The sequence below is a fragment of the Arabidopsis thaliana genome, chromosome 2 (genome assembly GCF_000001735.4).
Source record: "Arabidopsis thaliana chromosome 2, partial sequence".
Taxonomy (NCBI): Eukaryota; Viridiplantae; Streptophyta; class Magnoliopsida; order Brassicales; family Brassicaceae; genus Arabidopsis; species Arabidopsis thaliana.
In genome coordinates, this window is record NC_003071.7 from 11436710 (window position 1) to 11448962 (window position 12253).

The window sequence follows — 12253 nt, forward strand, 5'->3', positions numbered from 1 at the left end:
TTATTTTTTAAAAATTTGTATTAATTTTTGGTTGAATTTATTTTTAACGTTTTTACCATATCGAAAAAGGTGTGTTATTTTCTAAACTTAATAATTATTTTTTTACTTATATTTGGTTTTAAAAAGCTGATATTCGATTATAAAGAGAAAAACTATTTTGAAATATAATTTTTGTAAAAGTTATCAAATTAATAAAATCTTTCTATAAATTAATAATTAATTTATTAATAATTTAATGTCTCTATACGTTAATAGAATTTTGAAATATATTAATTTTTGTAAAGATTTTACTGTAATTAATTCCTATCCTTTTCTTTTCTGACTTCAATAAACTTAAATCACGAACAATAAGAGTCAATCTTTTTGCGTTTCGTTATTTTATGATCATCATATGTTCGATAATAAACTTAAACTCATCTGCTTGGATATATAACGAAATGAAGTGTTACAAAGTGGTTGCTTTATTTTTGTCTTGAAATTTTGGATATGTTGTTCGTGGATTATTCTAGCTTCATGGTTTACTTAGTTTTTTAGTTCTTGGAGTCCTATCTTAATATCTTTGTTTTACCGACTTGTTGCTCTAGAAGAAAAAAAATATCTTTTCTCGTTGGTTTTTGATTGCTAAAGTTTATTGAACTCGCCGACTTTATGTAATAGTAATCGTATTATTATTTTTTTTATTTTTATTTTATTTTTTTCTTACGGACAATCGTATTATATTTAATAAACCTAGTAGATGATTATAGTTATTATTTTCAATATCCAAATTGAATCTAATAGCGAGTGGTTAACAATTCACAAAGTCAAAGTCATCTCACTCCTCAAAATTCAAAAAGTCGTCTTGGCCTTTCGGTTCGTCATTCCAATTGCACTATCAATATTATTAATTGCCAATTGAATTTGTTTTGTTTATTGAGATTCTTTGTTAGCAAATATAAAAATATGAAAATATAAATTTCAGCAAGCGATTTGGTAAAGAAAGCTCGTTCGTATATAAGCTTCAATTGTGTCGTCCGTTAACTTGTCCATTTCTTCTTCTTTCTTGTTCTACACTAGAAAACGTAAAAGAAACTCGTTCTTTCTTTTCTCCTCTTCGATATGTCAGAGCCAATCAAAAACATAGTTCTGGTAGGCCGTACTGGTAATGGAAAAAGCAGCACAGGGAACACCCTTCTTGGTACAAAGCAGTTCAAATCTAAAAACCAGGCAAAAGGCGTTACCATGATATGTGAAATGTACAGAGCTGCAATACAAGATGGTCCAATAATCAATGTCATTGACACTCCTGGTATGTGCTCCATCAAAACTTCAACTCAAGCTTAATATCCTAAACTATCACCTAATGAATAAGCATGTTTGTCATATACCTTCTTTTTTTTTTTGCTATGAATGTTAATATCATTGGAAATGAAAAAAGTATTACAAGGGCAATATCTAGAGTAGAGTAATCTTGGCAAAAAAAAAAAAGATAAAAACAAAATTACAATATTTTGGGTTAGAAAGTGGTTATCAAATCCAAAAGCGCATTAGATCTCTCCAAGCACATAAAACTTCGGCACATAAAAGTATTATGTGTTTTGTTAATAAAAATTATGTGTTTTTATTACACAATTGATTATAATATAATAATAATATGAATTTCTCTACCAATCAGAAAATTAATACAAATCATTTTTTCTTTTACAAATATATATATATATGTTCACTGCGGTCAAATTCATATTTATATGCATTGAGAAACCAATTCCGGTGCCGATATGTTGCCAAGTGATTAAAGAAAGCAATCATTAATAGTTTGTGAAGTGTTTGTTTTGGCCAAGTGATTTAACACCACTTGAAAGTTGAATATGAACGAAAGCTACTATGTTGCATGTGGATACCCACCTCTATATATTACATGCGCTCAACTCGGATAATCATATATTTTTAGTCTCTACTCAATTCATTATGAACTAATTATAAACTTCATAATTTTACCTAAACTATTAAACTCATACCAATTAGAAAAATTTAACTAGCTCATCAACTGCAATGAAAATCTTTAAATCGTGTTCATTGTTGACAACAATGCTATAAAATCGAAACTCTAGTTCAATAAGAGGTTTGAATATGGGTTGAAAAATATTATCGGGTCAATCTATGAAACTTGAGTTAGTGTAATCGTTGAACAGTGAACGCGATTTACGGATTTTAAATCAAGTTCGTTTTCTCCGAGACTTTCCAAAACAAAATAAAAAAAATATCCCTTTTATAGAAGAAATCTAGATAACATCCTATTATTCTATGTACGAGATGAATTTTCTATTTTTTTAAAAAACAGTTTTAATAGTGGTTAAAAAGTATTTTAGACGAATACAAAAACACAAATATATATGTGTTATGTCATTAACTGTAGTATATAGTAAGACATAAAAGTTGATAACATAGTATCAATACATATATATATATATATATATGTATTCCAAAGTATCATATATATTTGAAACGTGGAATAGATATATTTTTGAAATTAAATTAAAAAGCATTCAAAACAAAATTAAATGAAAAGGCTCATAAAAATAAATGAAATTAATAAAAATAAAAAGGAAGTGAAATCAATGAATTAGATGAGAAAATAAATTTGGAAAGAGCTTTATAAAGATAATTGTAGACTGTATTATGCTTAATTTATTTTTAATCTTTAAATACTTTAGGCAAATGATAAAACTTCCGAAGATTTTCCAATAGTATATGATCTAAATATGATCCTATTGAAGGTTGTGTTTATCTGCAAGAATTCAGATGACAGTGAAGGAAGAGTCTTTGTAGAATTTTGAGCCAACAATTATAGACATTTGTAGGAATTTTGTATGATATCCTTTAAAATAATAACAACATAGTTGTAAGTCTGCAGGTTATAGAGTCTTTGACAATAATTCACCAAAGTTTGACTTTACTATGGTGTTGATATAGGTTTGTGCGACTCGTTCGTGCCCGGAGACGACATAAGTAACGAAATAATCAATTGCTTAACAATGGCGGAAGAAGGTATACATGCTGTGTTGCTTGTTCTATCTGCTAGGGGTCGCATTTCAAAGGAGGAGGAGTCTACAGTTAATACCTTGCAGTGCATATTCGGCAGCCAAATTCTTGACTATTGCATTGTTGTGTTCACTGGCGGTGACGATTTGGAAGAAGACGATCAGACATTAGACGATTATTTCAGAGCTGGTTGCCCTGAATTCTTGACGGTATATTCCCTTTCATTAAAATCTTTACATTTTTTTTAGTGCAATAATACATCTCTCTTTTCCTCTTCCAACTATCTTTGTATTAAGTTGGAATATTTATGAACTTTCAGAAAGTTCTCAGACTCTGTGGTGGACGGAAGGTGCTATTTGATAACAAAAGTAAAGATGAAAAGAAGAAGGTTGAGCAAGTTAAGCAGCTTCTAGCCCGTGTGGAAAATGTAGGAGAGCAAACTGGTGGAATACCGTATACTTATCAGTTGCACCGTAAGATAAAGGTATAACAGACGTATAAAACTTTAGTGTTTTATTTCATTCAAGTTTTTTGCCAATAAAATGAATTATGCCATCATTGCCATGTTAATTGAAATCTGGACAGGGACACAAAGATAACACACTAAAACAAAGGTCTAAATTTAAACATAACGGTTACTGTTTTCTATCACCTAATTTACACTCCAATCTCTATAACTAGTAATTACTGTTTTCTAAGAAGACGTTTTAAGCGGCCGTCTGTGCCACACTTACATAAAGCGATTATCATGTAATCAACGATTTTATATTAATATCCGTATTTGTACAAAGAAAAAAATAACATTCGTACGTATAACTTTCAAATTTTCACTTTCGGTTAAATTTATAAAATCTACCCATCCTTTAACATGGACCATGTCAACCACATCAAATAAAAGCAATCTAGTCTAGCATATGCTGTCACAAATAAACTATCTTAACAGAAATTGCTATAGTACATACATATGTAGTTATTGAAAATCTTGATTTTTCCAGGAAGAAAATGATGAAAGGCTAAGGGAAGAAGAAAGGGTGATTGAATCTAAAAACCGTGCTGAAGCAGAACTAGCAGAGATGCAACAGAATTTACTAATGGAAAAGGAGAAGTTACAAATGGAGGAGGCGAAAAACAAACAGTTGATTGCACAAGCGGTAAATTCATATTCTTTAACAAACAATCTAATGTATTACGATATCACGAACAAACTATCCTTTTTAAGTTGCTATAGTACATAGATTTTTATTATTGAAATACTCATTTCCCCAGGAAGCAAATGAAAAGCTTATGGAACAAGAAAGGGCCAAAAACCGTGCTGAAACCGAACTAGCTGCAGTAATGGTGGAGAAGTTACAAATGGAAGAGGAGAAAAACAAGCAGTTGATTGCACAGGCGGTAAATTCATATTCTTTAACCTTGTATACTTGTACTTAATTGCATTCAAATAGAAATTGATCTCTTGTACGTTTTGCCTTTAGACAATGATTTTAAATGTTAGAAATCCTTCGTTTGCTAGGAAGAGGAGAAAAGGCTCAAGGAACATCAAACGAATGAGCTTAAGAAGGTTGTGGTCATCAGATTCGATCAAATATGCCTCCTACTTTGTGTTTGATTTTTTTTGGTCATATATATATATATATGTATCATGTTTCGTGGACTGAGGTCGGTTATTTATGGACAGAATCGCATGATCTGCGCAAGGGATCTTAACATCGAATGGTCTCATAGCGAAGAGCATTGGAAATGGGTAAATCTGGATCACAACATATCAAGGTAAGGATTTATATATATTTCCTACAAACAGTTATAATGGGACAAGTGGTGGGACCGTGTTATTGTCTGATCTTGTTTAACCGATCCAAACCAAACCGTACCGAAAAATCTGAATCAAACGAACACATGATATGCTTTCATCATCCCTTTAGGCAGAAAGAAATGCTTCAATTTACAAATACATGATCAAATATAACTTTTAAAAACAAATAACTTCATAGAAAAGAGTTAAGTTGGCTTATGGCCGAATCATGTATGTCTCAAAAAGCCATGTAGTTAACCCTCACTTAAATAAGACTTGTTGATTTTACCAGCAATACATTCGTCGAAGTTGCTGAGCTTCTAGGAGTTTATTGGTTTGACGTAAGTGGAAGTTTGGACACGACGGAAATGGCACCATGGACACATTACGAGGTTCTGTTCGTTGTTAATTTAAAAGACTCAGCTTTTAAATGGAATGCAGCGGTGAAAATGAACCTGTTTTACATCAACAGTAGGCCAGGAGGTCCAGGAACGCAAGAGCGAGCTGTTGACATGAGGCAGCATATTGGGAAAGGATGGGTAACTATACACGCCGGTGAATTCATTACGACACCGGAGAATGTCGGACTGATTGGGTTCCGCATGTCTGAGGTCGACTCCGGCGATAACAGGGGAGGGCTCATTGTCAAAGGTGTTTTAATTCGTCCTATAAACTAATGCATGTATCAGTAATTCAGTATAGTGTATGTCTGACTTCTATCATTCTTAGCTGATGCATGCATGCTTCGTTGTTTATCAGTTGATCACTTATTCAATAATAACGTGAAACATAAATAATCGCATCTAAATTTCGTGGTAACGATTACTTAATTCTTTCATTAATTATTTTCAGTTTGCATGATTTGTTTTCCAGTATTTAAAAAGCTTAAAATTCAAGTTTTGATATGCAACATTGCAACTCAATTCGAATAAATCGTCACTTGTGGTTTTAGGCATTGGAGTCAGTGGCGGACCCATAATTTTTTATCGGGGTCAAAATATAATTGAAAAATACAATTAAAATCTTGAAAACAATAATGTAAAAACAAAAATACAATGCAAGATTGATACAAGATAAAGGTGAAATTAACTTACTTGAAGCTGATTGGAGACAGTAGAGCTCAAGAACATGAGAACCAAACGTAAACTTCGTCAACTGATAACTGCATCCGACAAAGACAAAACAAACATGTATAAGGAGAAAACCAAAAGCAGACACTTGATCTAAGTTTAAAAACCAAATAAAACAAACATTTGTTTGTGTAACAAAATTACTCATCGTTGATGAAGAAAGACTCCAAGCAGACTATCTCTTCTTCTTCTTCTTCAACAATTGCTTCTCTACCTTTATCACTTTCACTGCCCATCTTTGACTACAGTATACAGTCAGAATCAGATATTTCAGATCCCAAGCTTCGAAGTGTGTTCCAACAAATCAAATTCGGAAATAACAACACATCAGCTAAGGGAATCGACGAAGAAAGGTATTGATTAACAAATACCACCTCTTTGTTACTTTGTTAGAGAGGTGCGCTTGTTGATCAACTGCGGCGGTTCCGTCAACTTCGAAAAGTAATTAGATTTTTAGAGCAGACCATTTCGGTTTTCTGATTTGAACCGGTTTGAGAGAGAAAAATAAATAAAAAGAAATTTGCACCTATAAGTTATAACCAAACAAAATTACAAGTCAAATATTTTATTTTCGTCAAAAAGATTTTATTGATAGAATGTGGGATCGATTTCTAATGACTGTTATTTTTGTTTCTAGGTTCTGATAAAAATATTTTTTAGTTAAAATCAGTATTGCTTTCTGACTTTCTCAGACATCACAATCTCATAATACATCGTGAGAGATAGATTCAAACATCCCTAATTCCAAACTTGTACGGTATGTGTTAAATTAAAAACTTAAAACGACTGATCCCTAATATCAAAATGCCGACATAAAATATAAATGGAAGCGTTGAATTAGGGAAAAAAAACAGAATCAAAATTAATTGAGATCTGATTACAAAAAAAAAAAAAGAGAATCTTTATTTGTATTTGCAGAAGAAGAAGAGAAAAAGTTTGAAAGAAAATGGGAGCAGCGAAGAATATCTGGGCATTAGCCAACGCCGAAGATGCAGCTAACGACGCCGAACAAATCCCTTATTCTTCGTTCGTCGTCGACACGTCTTTGCCTCTTCCTCTCATGATTCCTCGTATCATGTTCGTTTCCTTATCTAATTTTCTTCTCATTTGATAGCTCGTTCCGTGAATTTTGGAGATTTGATTTTGTTTTCCTCCTTGAAATTGGGATTGAAGAAGAAGATCTCTCTGACCTAGAACTTACAAATTGGCTTTTATTGCTATTTTCTTTACACTTGGATTGGTTTTGTGGAGGCAGTAGTTGTTGTAAAGTTGCTTTGATGGTGACATAGTGAAAGCTTCCTTTATCTTCTTGTTAAGACTGCTTCGTTGTGTTACTTATGAGATTAAAATAACATTAAAAAGATGATAAGACTGCTTCGTTGTGTGACTCATCTTCTTGTTATTGCTTCGTTTTCATGGCGGATTAGTTAGAAATGAATGGAATGTGGCATGAGTCTTGTTTCTCTAGGAAGAGATATGTAAAAGCTATCTTGAACCTTTGTTTTGGTTGTAATTTCTCTTTTTTTTTGTAACAGAGAGTTATGTAAAGATCTGTTCAAGAATTGGGGAGAGCTTGATGATTCACTCTTCTCTGTTGAGAGAGTATCTGGAGGCATTACAAATCTTTGTGAGTTTCCCTTACAAGGTTACAGTAATTACATGTCAATGCTCATATTTTCTACCTTGGTTCTATAACTGTTATGTCATCTTTTCCATGATGGCAGTGCTGAAGGTTTCTGTGAAAGAGGACACTAATAAAGAAGTGTCTGTTACAGTGAGACTGTATGGGCCTAACACTGAGTATGTTATTAACCGGGAGAGAGAGATTCTGGTAATTTCCTTTATTTATATATATGATAAGTCCCTTCCCCCTTGTGTTCTGATCCGTGTTTTTGGTGTCTTTGTTTGCGTTACCAAGAGTTTCTATGTTATTTAAATTATTTTTCTTCTAGTGATGTCAACTTGAAGCATGAGCCTTACGTCAGAACATGGGAGAGTTTTGCTCGATTTTTTCTTGAAATGTCAAAGGTTTCTCTGCCAGTGTTATTCTTTTGCATCATTTGATGTTTTATCATTTGTGTTTTTCGTTATTTGCTCCCCACGTCTTCAATAGGCTATCAAGTATCTCTCGGCTGCCGGATTTGGTGCCAAGTTGCTTGGTGGTTTTGGAAATGGCATGGTGCAATCGTTCATCAATGCAAGAACCTTAGAGCCATCAGGTAGGTATTTTAAATTCCAGTAGCGGGAATGTCTCTAGAAAACATAAATTGCTTCTTGTTGTTAAGGGAGTGAATTTCCTTGAAATTTCGTATGGTTAATAAATTCAAATGAAAGTTTGCCGCCACAAGACAAAAAAAAAAACAAATGGATAAGCTTCAATCCTTGTCTAGAATACTTCTATGCTATGGAATTAAACTGAATGAAGTTGTTTTTAAGATTTGGCAATGCTCCTCATTAACAGTGGTGGAACATCTCAAATGAACCTCATTTCTCCTTTGTTGTGGGCAGACATGAGAGAGCCAAAGATTGCTGCACAAATTGCCAGAGAACTTGGAAAGTTTCATAAAGTGGACATACCAGGTTCCAAGGAACCTCAGCTGTGGGTTGATATCTTGAAGTTCTATGAAAAAGGTTATAAGTTTATTTTTGTTTTGATTATTGTTCTAGTTTCTTTTCCCCTTATTTGATGAAGTGTTGGCTAGATCATAAACCACCAATAGTGGTTCCAGCTCTTATGCGTTTTTCCATGTCTGCTATGTACCTTTACTTGCAGCATCTACTCTTACGTTTGAAGAACCTGATAAGCAGAAGCTCTTTGAGACTATTTCGTTTGAAGAACTCCACAAAGAAATTATTGAGCTAAGGGTATTTCCTTCTGCTCTGTAAAGAATTTTGTATCTCTGCACTGTGTATATGTTCTTGATGTCTTATGATACTCCATTTCTGGTGTTTGAAAATCCTACTAGTCAAGTTCTGCCTAGGTGCGAATATGGTTTACCACATAATTGTAGTTGTTTTTGTGCTATGTGCTAAACCAGACAATACAATGAATACTATATTTTTTCATCTTGGAAATTGTAGTTGCTTGTGTGCTATGTGCTAAACTGTGGCCATCCTTGAGTGATGTCGAAGAATTGGTCCTCTGGTTCTTCTCCTATGCAGTAACTTGTTCCAAAATCTGCTAATTCTTCTTTCAGTAATCTAAAGTATTTGTGTTTGTGATTGGTTGTGCATGTTAGCAATCTATTCTTTGCTTTGGTTTGATTGTATTTGCTGATTCTGATGATTGATCAGGAATTCACAGGCTTACTTAACGCACCTGTGGTGTTTGCTCATAACGATTTACTATCAGGAAACTTCATGCTGAATGATGAAGAAGGTAAGAAAATCCCTTCTTCTCTGTACTTCTTTCTCGGCTGAAAGAACAGAAATATAATGACAGACATAGACACGAAAAAGTAGGGTCACTTTATTACCCGAAAATTTGCACTTTAGATACAAGATCCCAGAACCAACTTTATGAGTTGGGCAACAATTGTCTTCTTCTGTATCGTAAGTAGTTATGATATCTAGTTTCTGACTTGATTCTCTTCATCCATATTCAGAGAAACTATACTTGATTGATTTCGAGTATGGATCATACAACTATAGAGGCTTTGACATCGGAAATCACTTCAATGAATATGCAGGATACGACTGTGATTACAGCCTGTATGTTCAACTTCCTTGACTTCTTCTGTTGTCTCTAAAAATTTCCTCAACAGATCAAAACATAATTGCTCATTGTGGTTTCTTTGTAGGTACCCAAGTAAAGAGGAACAATATCATTTCATCAAGCATTACTTACAGCCAGACAAACCAGACGAGGTAAGAACATATCAGCGTTTGGAATTAATACAATTTGTTTTTAATGGAGATAGTAATATGTTGCAAGACATTACGTCTGTGTTCTTTTGAAACAATTTTGGCTTAAGAAATATATATAAATTGCTGGTGTAAACAGGTCAGTATCGCTGAAGTAGAATCAGTCTTTGTAGAGACAGATGCGTATAAATTAGCATCTCATTTGTACTGGGCAATATGGGCGATCATCCAGGTGCGCTTGTTAAAACCATCTAGTATATTGCTTTATGTTAGTAACTTGTATTAAGCTAATGTAACTGGTACAAATTTGGTGGAACAGGCAAGGATGTCTCCCATTGAGTTTGAATATTTGGGTTACTTCTTTTTGCGGTACAATGAATACAAGAAGCAGAAGCCACTTACTTTTTCACTTGTTACATCTCACCTCTCAGCATCGCTGTAGCCTTTGGTTGGCCAAAATGGTTAAATCTTTTTTTGTTTTTTTTGTTGTGTTGTTATCAATTCTTGTAAAATTTGTTTGTGTTGTTAGTTAAACCTTGTATGATTTGTATGAATGAACTTGATTTGTGGAAGTAGTTGCACTTTATATTAACTATCACCCACAAGCAAGGTGCTAAGGCCTAAGGAGGATGAATAAGCCAATTTGGAGTCTATTATAATCCTCCTTCACTTGAATAGTTGGAATTGTAATTGTTTGATTAAGGATTTACTAACTGGTAAAAAAAAAGATTTACCAACTGGTTTAGCAAAAATACATTTAGTAGAGTTAGGAATAGACTCCAAATTGTAATTGTTTGATTAATGAGTTGAGAGCCAAGAAACTAAAACACTATTTAACCTCCACTAACTGGTTTTCTAAGTAGTTAACTTGAGAGAGTAATTCCTTTGGCTGGATCAACAATTTCTCTGTTTTAAGGGCTTCACCATACGCCGCAATGAGCAGTGCTTCAGCTCGACCATGATCCTTTTTCCTCTTAAGTTGCGAACTAAGCGATGGAAACAACTCCGCTGCAACTCGTCTGCTATCGTCCTGTAACGGAAAATATAAACATTGTCAGCATTTGAGAGACTTGTATTTAACTCACAAAAGTTTGACAGTAAAAAGATCAATTAATCACCTTTGTGCAACTTCCACTAGCAAGTTGAAAATGCCTCTTCCATAAAGATGCGGAAACCGGAATAACACAAAAGCCTGAAGCAACAAGTGTTCCTATCCATAATCCATATCCAAATCCTCCACTATACCAACCCTAACACACAAACACAAACACAAAAATTTCAGTTTTAACGAATAAAACACACCATAGCTGAAGAAAAACGAATGTGTGCTGTAGCATAAACCTGTTTTCCATCTTTGGGAAACGGATTCGATTGTTCTATATACACTCTGCTTCCTACATTGTTGAATACACAAGACCTAAGTTATTTCTAAAAATCTAACCTAAAGAACACAACAACAAAGAGAGATCTTTCTTACCTGAGGGAACATCTAAGCTCTGAATCAATTGTACAATTGACTTTGCATCCAAACGTTTTCTTACTCTTTTCCCAACTAAAACTGGAATGTGAGGTGTATCATAAACCTACTCCAGATTGAACCAAGCCACACAAAAAAAAAAAAAAAAAAAACAATCAATTTTGGTAATAACTTTGATTTTGTTCAAAAATGATTCACATGAGTTCTTGCATATCATAAACCTACTTCAAATTGAACCAAACAAAGCAACATGAACGATTCACAGAATCCTTCACATTCTCGATTCTTCTCACAAATTACATACGAACCTTGTAAAGATAGATAATTTCTGTAACCCAAAATTCTAAGAATTACATCAACAAATCAATTGACAAAACCCTAAAACCCTAACTGACCTGAGCATAAGAACCAAATGTTCAAAACACAACCAACTCTGGTAATAAGTCTGGTTCTACACAAAATGATTCACATAACCTTGTAAGGATAGATACTTTTGACAAAAACCCTAAAACCCCATACTTTCACCATTCTACTGAGTAGTGACTGACCTGAGCAAAAGAAGAAGAACCCAAGTGGTCAAATTTCAAAAGAGCCAACGCACCAGACAAATCAGGGTCAATCCCAATGATACAGCTTGACTCAGCATTCTCCGGAGTCGTATCTTCGTCTTGTGAGGTGAGAGAGAGAGAATCCAACCATTTCTCCTTCATTAACGCCGCGTCTATGGCTTTCGTCGTAGGAAGAGCACTAAACGGGAAACTCCGCCGACGAGTGAACGGAGCTGTGAAAGACGGCGAGTGAGAGAGAAAAGGCCTGACCTTTGAGAAAAGACTATGCATCTGTGGCAGCGACGCTTGGCCGTACACTGTCGTTGCCATTACAAGAAGAAGCACTGAGCAAAACTAACTCTCAGTTTCATTTTTGTGTTTTGTCTATTTTTTTATTAATGTTTTATTTATCTAATATTTT

At 33.8% G+C, this 12253-nt stretch overlaps 3 protein-coding genes and 1 non-coding gene across 9 annotated transcripts; 2 read left to right on the top strand and 2 right to left on the bottom strand.

Moving 5' to 3' along the window:
• Window positions 1-979: 979 nt before the first annotated feature.
• Window positions 980-5670, top strand: PP2-A3 (phloem protein 2-A3; the record flags this gene model as incomplete). Of its 4 annotated transcripts, NM_001336093.1 has the most annotated exons (9): window positions 992-1288; window positions 2953-3230; window positions 3341-3505; window positions 4017-4172; window positions 4288-4413; window positions 4535-4582; window positions 4700-4791; window positions 5106-5205; window positions 5286-5670. In NM_001336093.1, 9 exons carry the CDS (start codon window positions 1099-1101, stop codon window positions 5286-5288), a joined length of 1158 nt encoding a protein of 385 aa, NP_001324383.1. The 4 variants fall into 4 exon arrangements, with proteins under 4 accessions (NP_001324382.1, NP_001324383.1, NP_001324381.1 ...); NM_001336092.1 differs by having other exon boundaries at window positions 5106-5670; NM_001336091.1 differs by having other exon boundaries at window positions 980-1288; window positions 4700-5641.
• Window positions 5671-5905: 235 nt separating this feature from the next.
• On the bottom strand, window positions 5906-6254 carry AT2G08185. Of its 2 annotated transcripts, none has more exons than NR_143738.1 (2): window positions 6088-6254; window positions 5906-5975 (listed from the first exon to the last, which is right to left on the bottom strand). It is a non-coding gene; the product is annotated as an uncharacterized misc_RNA (transcript). The 2 variants fall into 2 exon arrangements; NR_143739.1 differs by having other exon boundaries at window positions 6065-6254.
• A 277-nt stretch (window positions 6255-6531) lies between these two features.
• emb1187 (Protein kinase superfamily protein) lies at window positions 6532-10462 on the top strand. Its single transcript, NM_128240.4, has 11 exons — window positions 6532-7020; window positions 7479-7570; window positions 7668-7774; window positions 8057-8162; window positions 8452-8574; window positions 8717-8808; window positions 9238-9322; window positions 9549-9654; window positions 9744-9810; window positions 9947-10039; window positions 10127-10462. The coding sequence occupies exons 1-11, from the start codon at window positions 6890-6892 to the stop codon at window positions 10247-10249; spliced, it is 1125 nt and encodes a 374-aa protein (NP_180251.1). The 5' UTR covers window positions 6532-6889; the 3' UTR covers window positions 10250-10462.
• Window positions 10460-12240, bottom strand: AT2G26840 (MutS2). 2 transcript variants are annotated; one of them, NM_001202683.1, is made up of 7 exons: window positions 11833-12240; window positions 11680-11735; window positions 11510-11612; window positions 11285-11390; window positions 11149-11201; window positions 10926-11057; window positions 10488-10837 (listed from the first exon to the last, which is right to left on the bottom strand). In NM_001202683.1, exons 1-7 carry the CDS (start codon window positions 12160-12162, stop codon window positions 10637-10639), a joined length of 981 nt encoding a protein of 326 aa, NP_001189612.1. In that variant the 5' UTR covers window positions 12163-12240; the 3' UTR covers window positions 10488-10636. The 2 variants fall into 2 exon arrangements, with proteins under 2 accessions (NP_180252.2, NP_001189612.1); NM_128241.3 differs by lacking the exons at window positions 11510-11612; window positions 11680-11735 and having other exon boundaries at window positions 10460-10837; window positions 11833-12205.
• Between the last annotated feature and the right edge of the window lie 13 nt (window positions 12241-12253).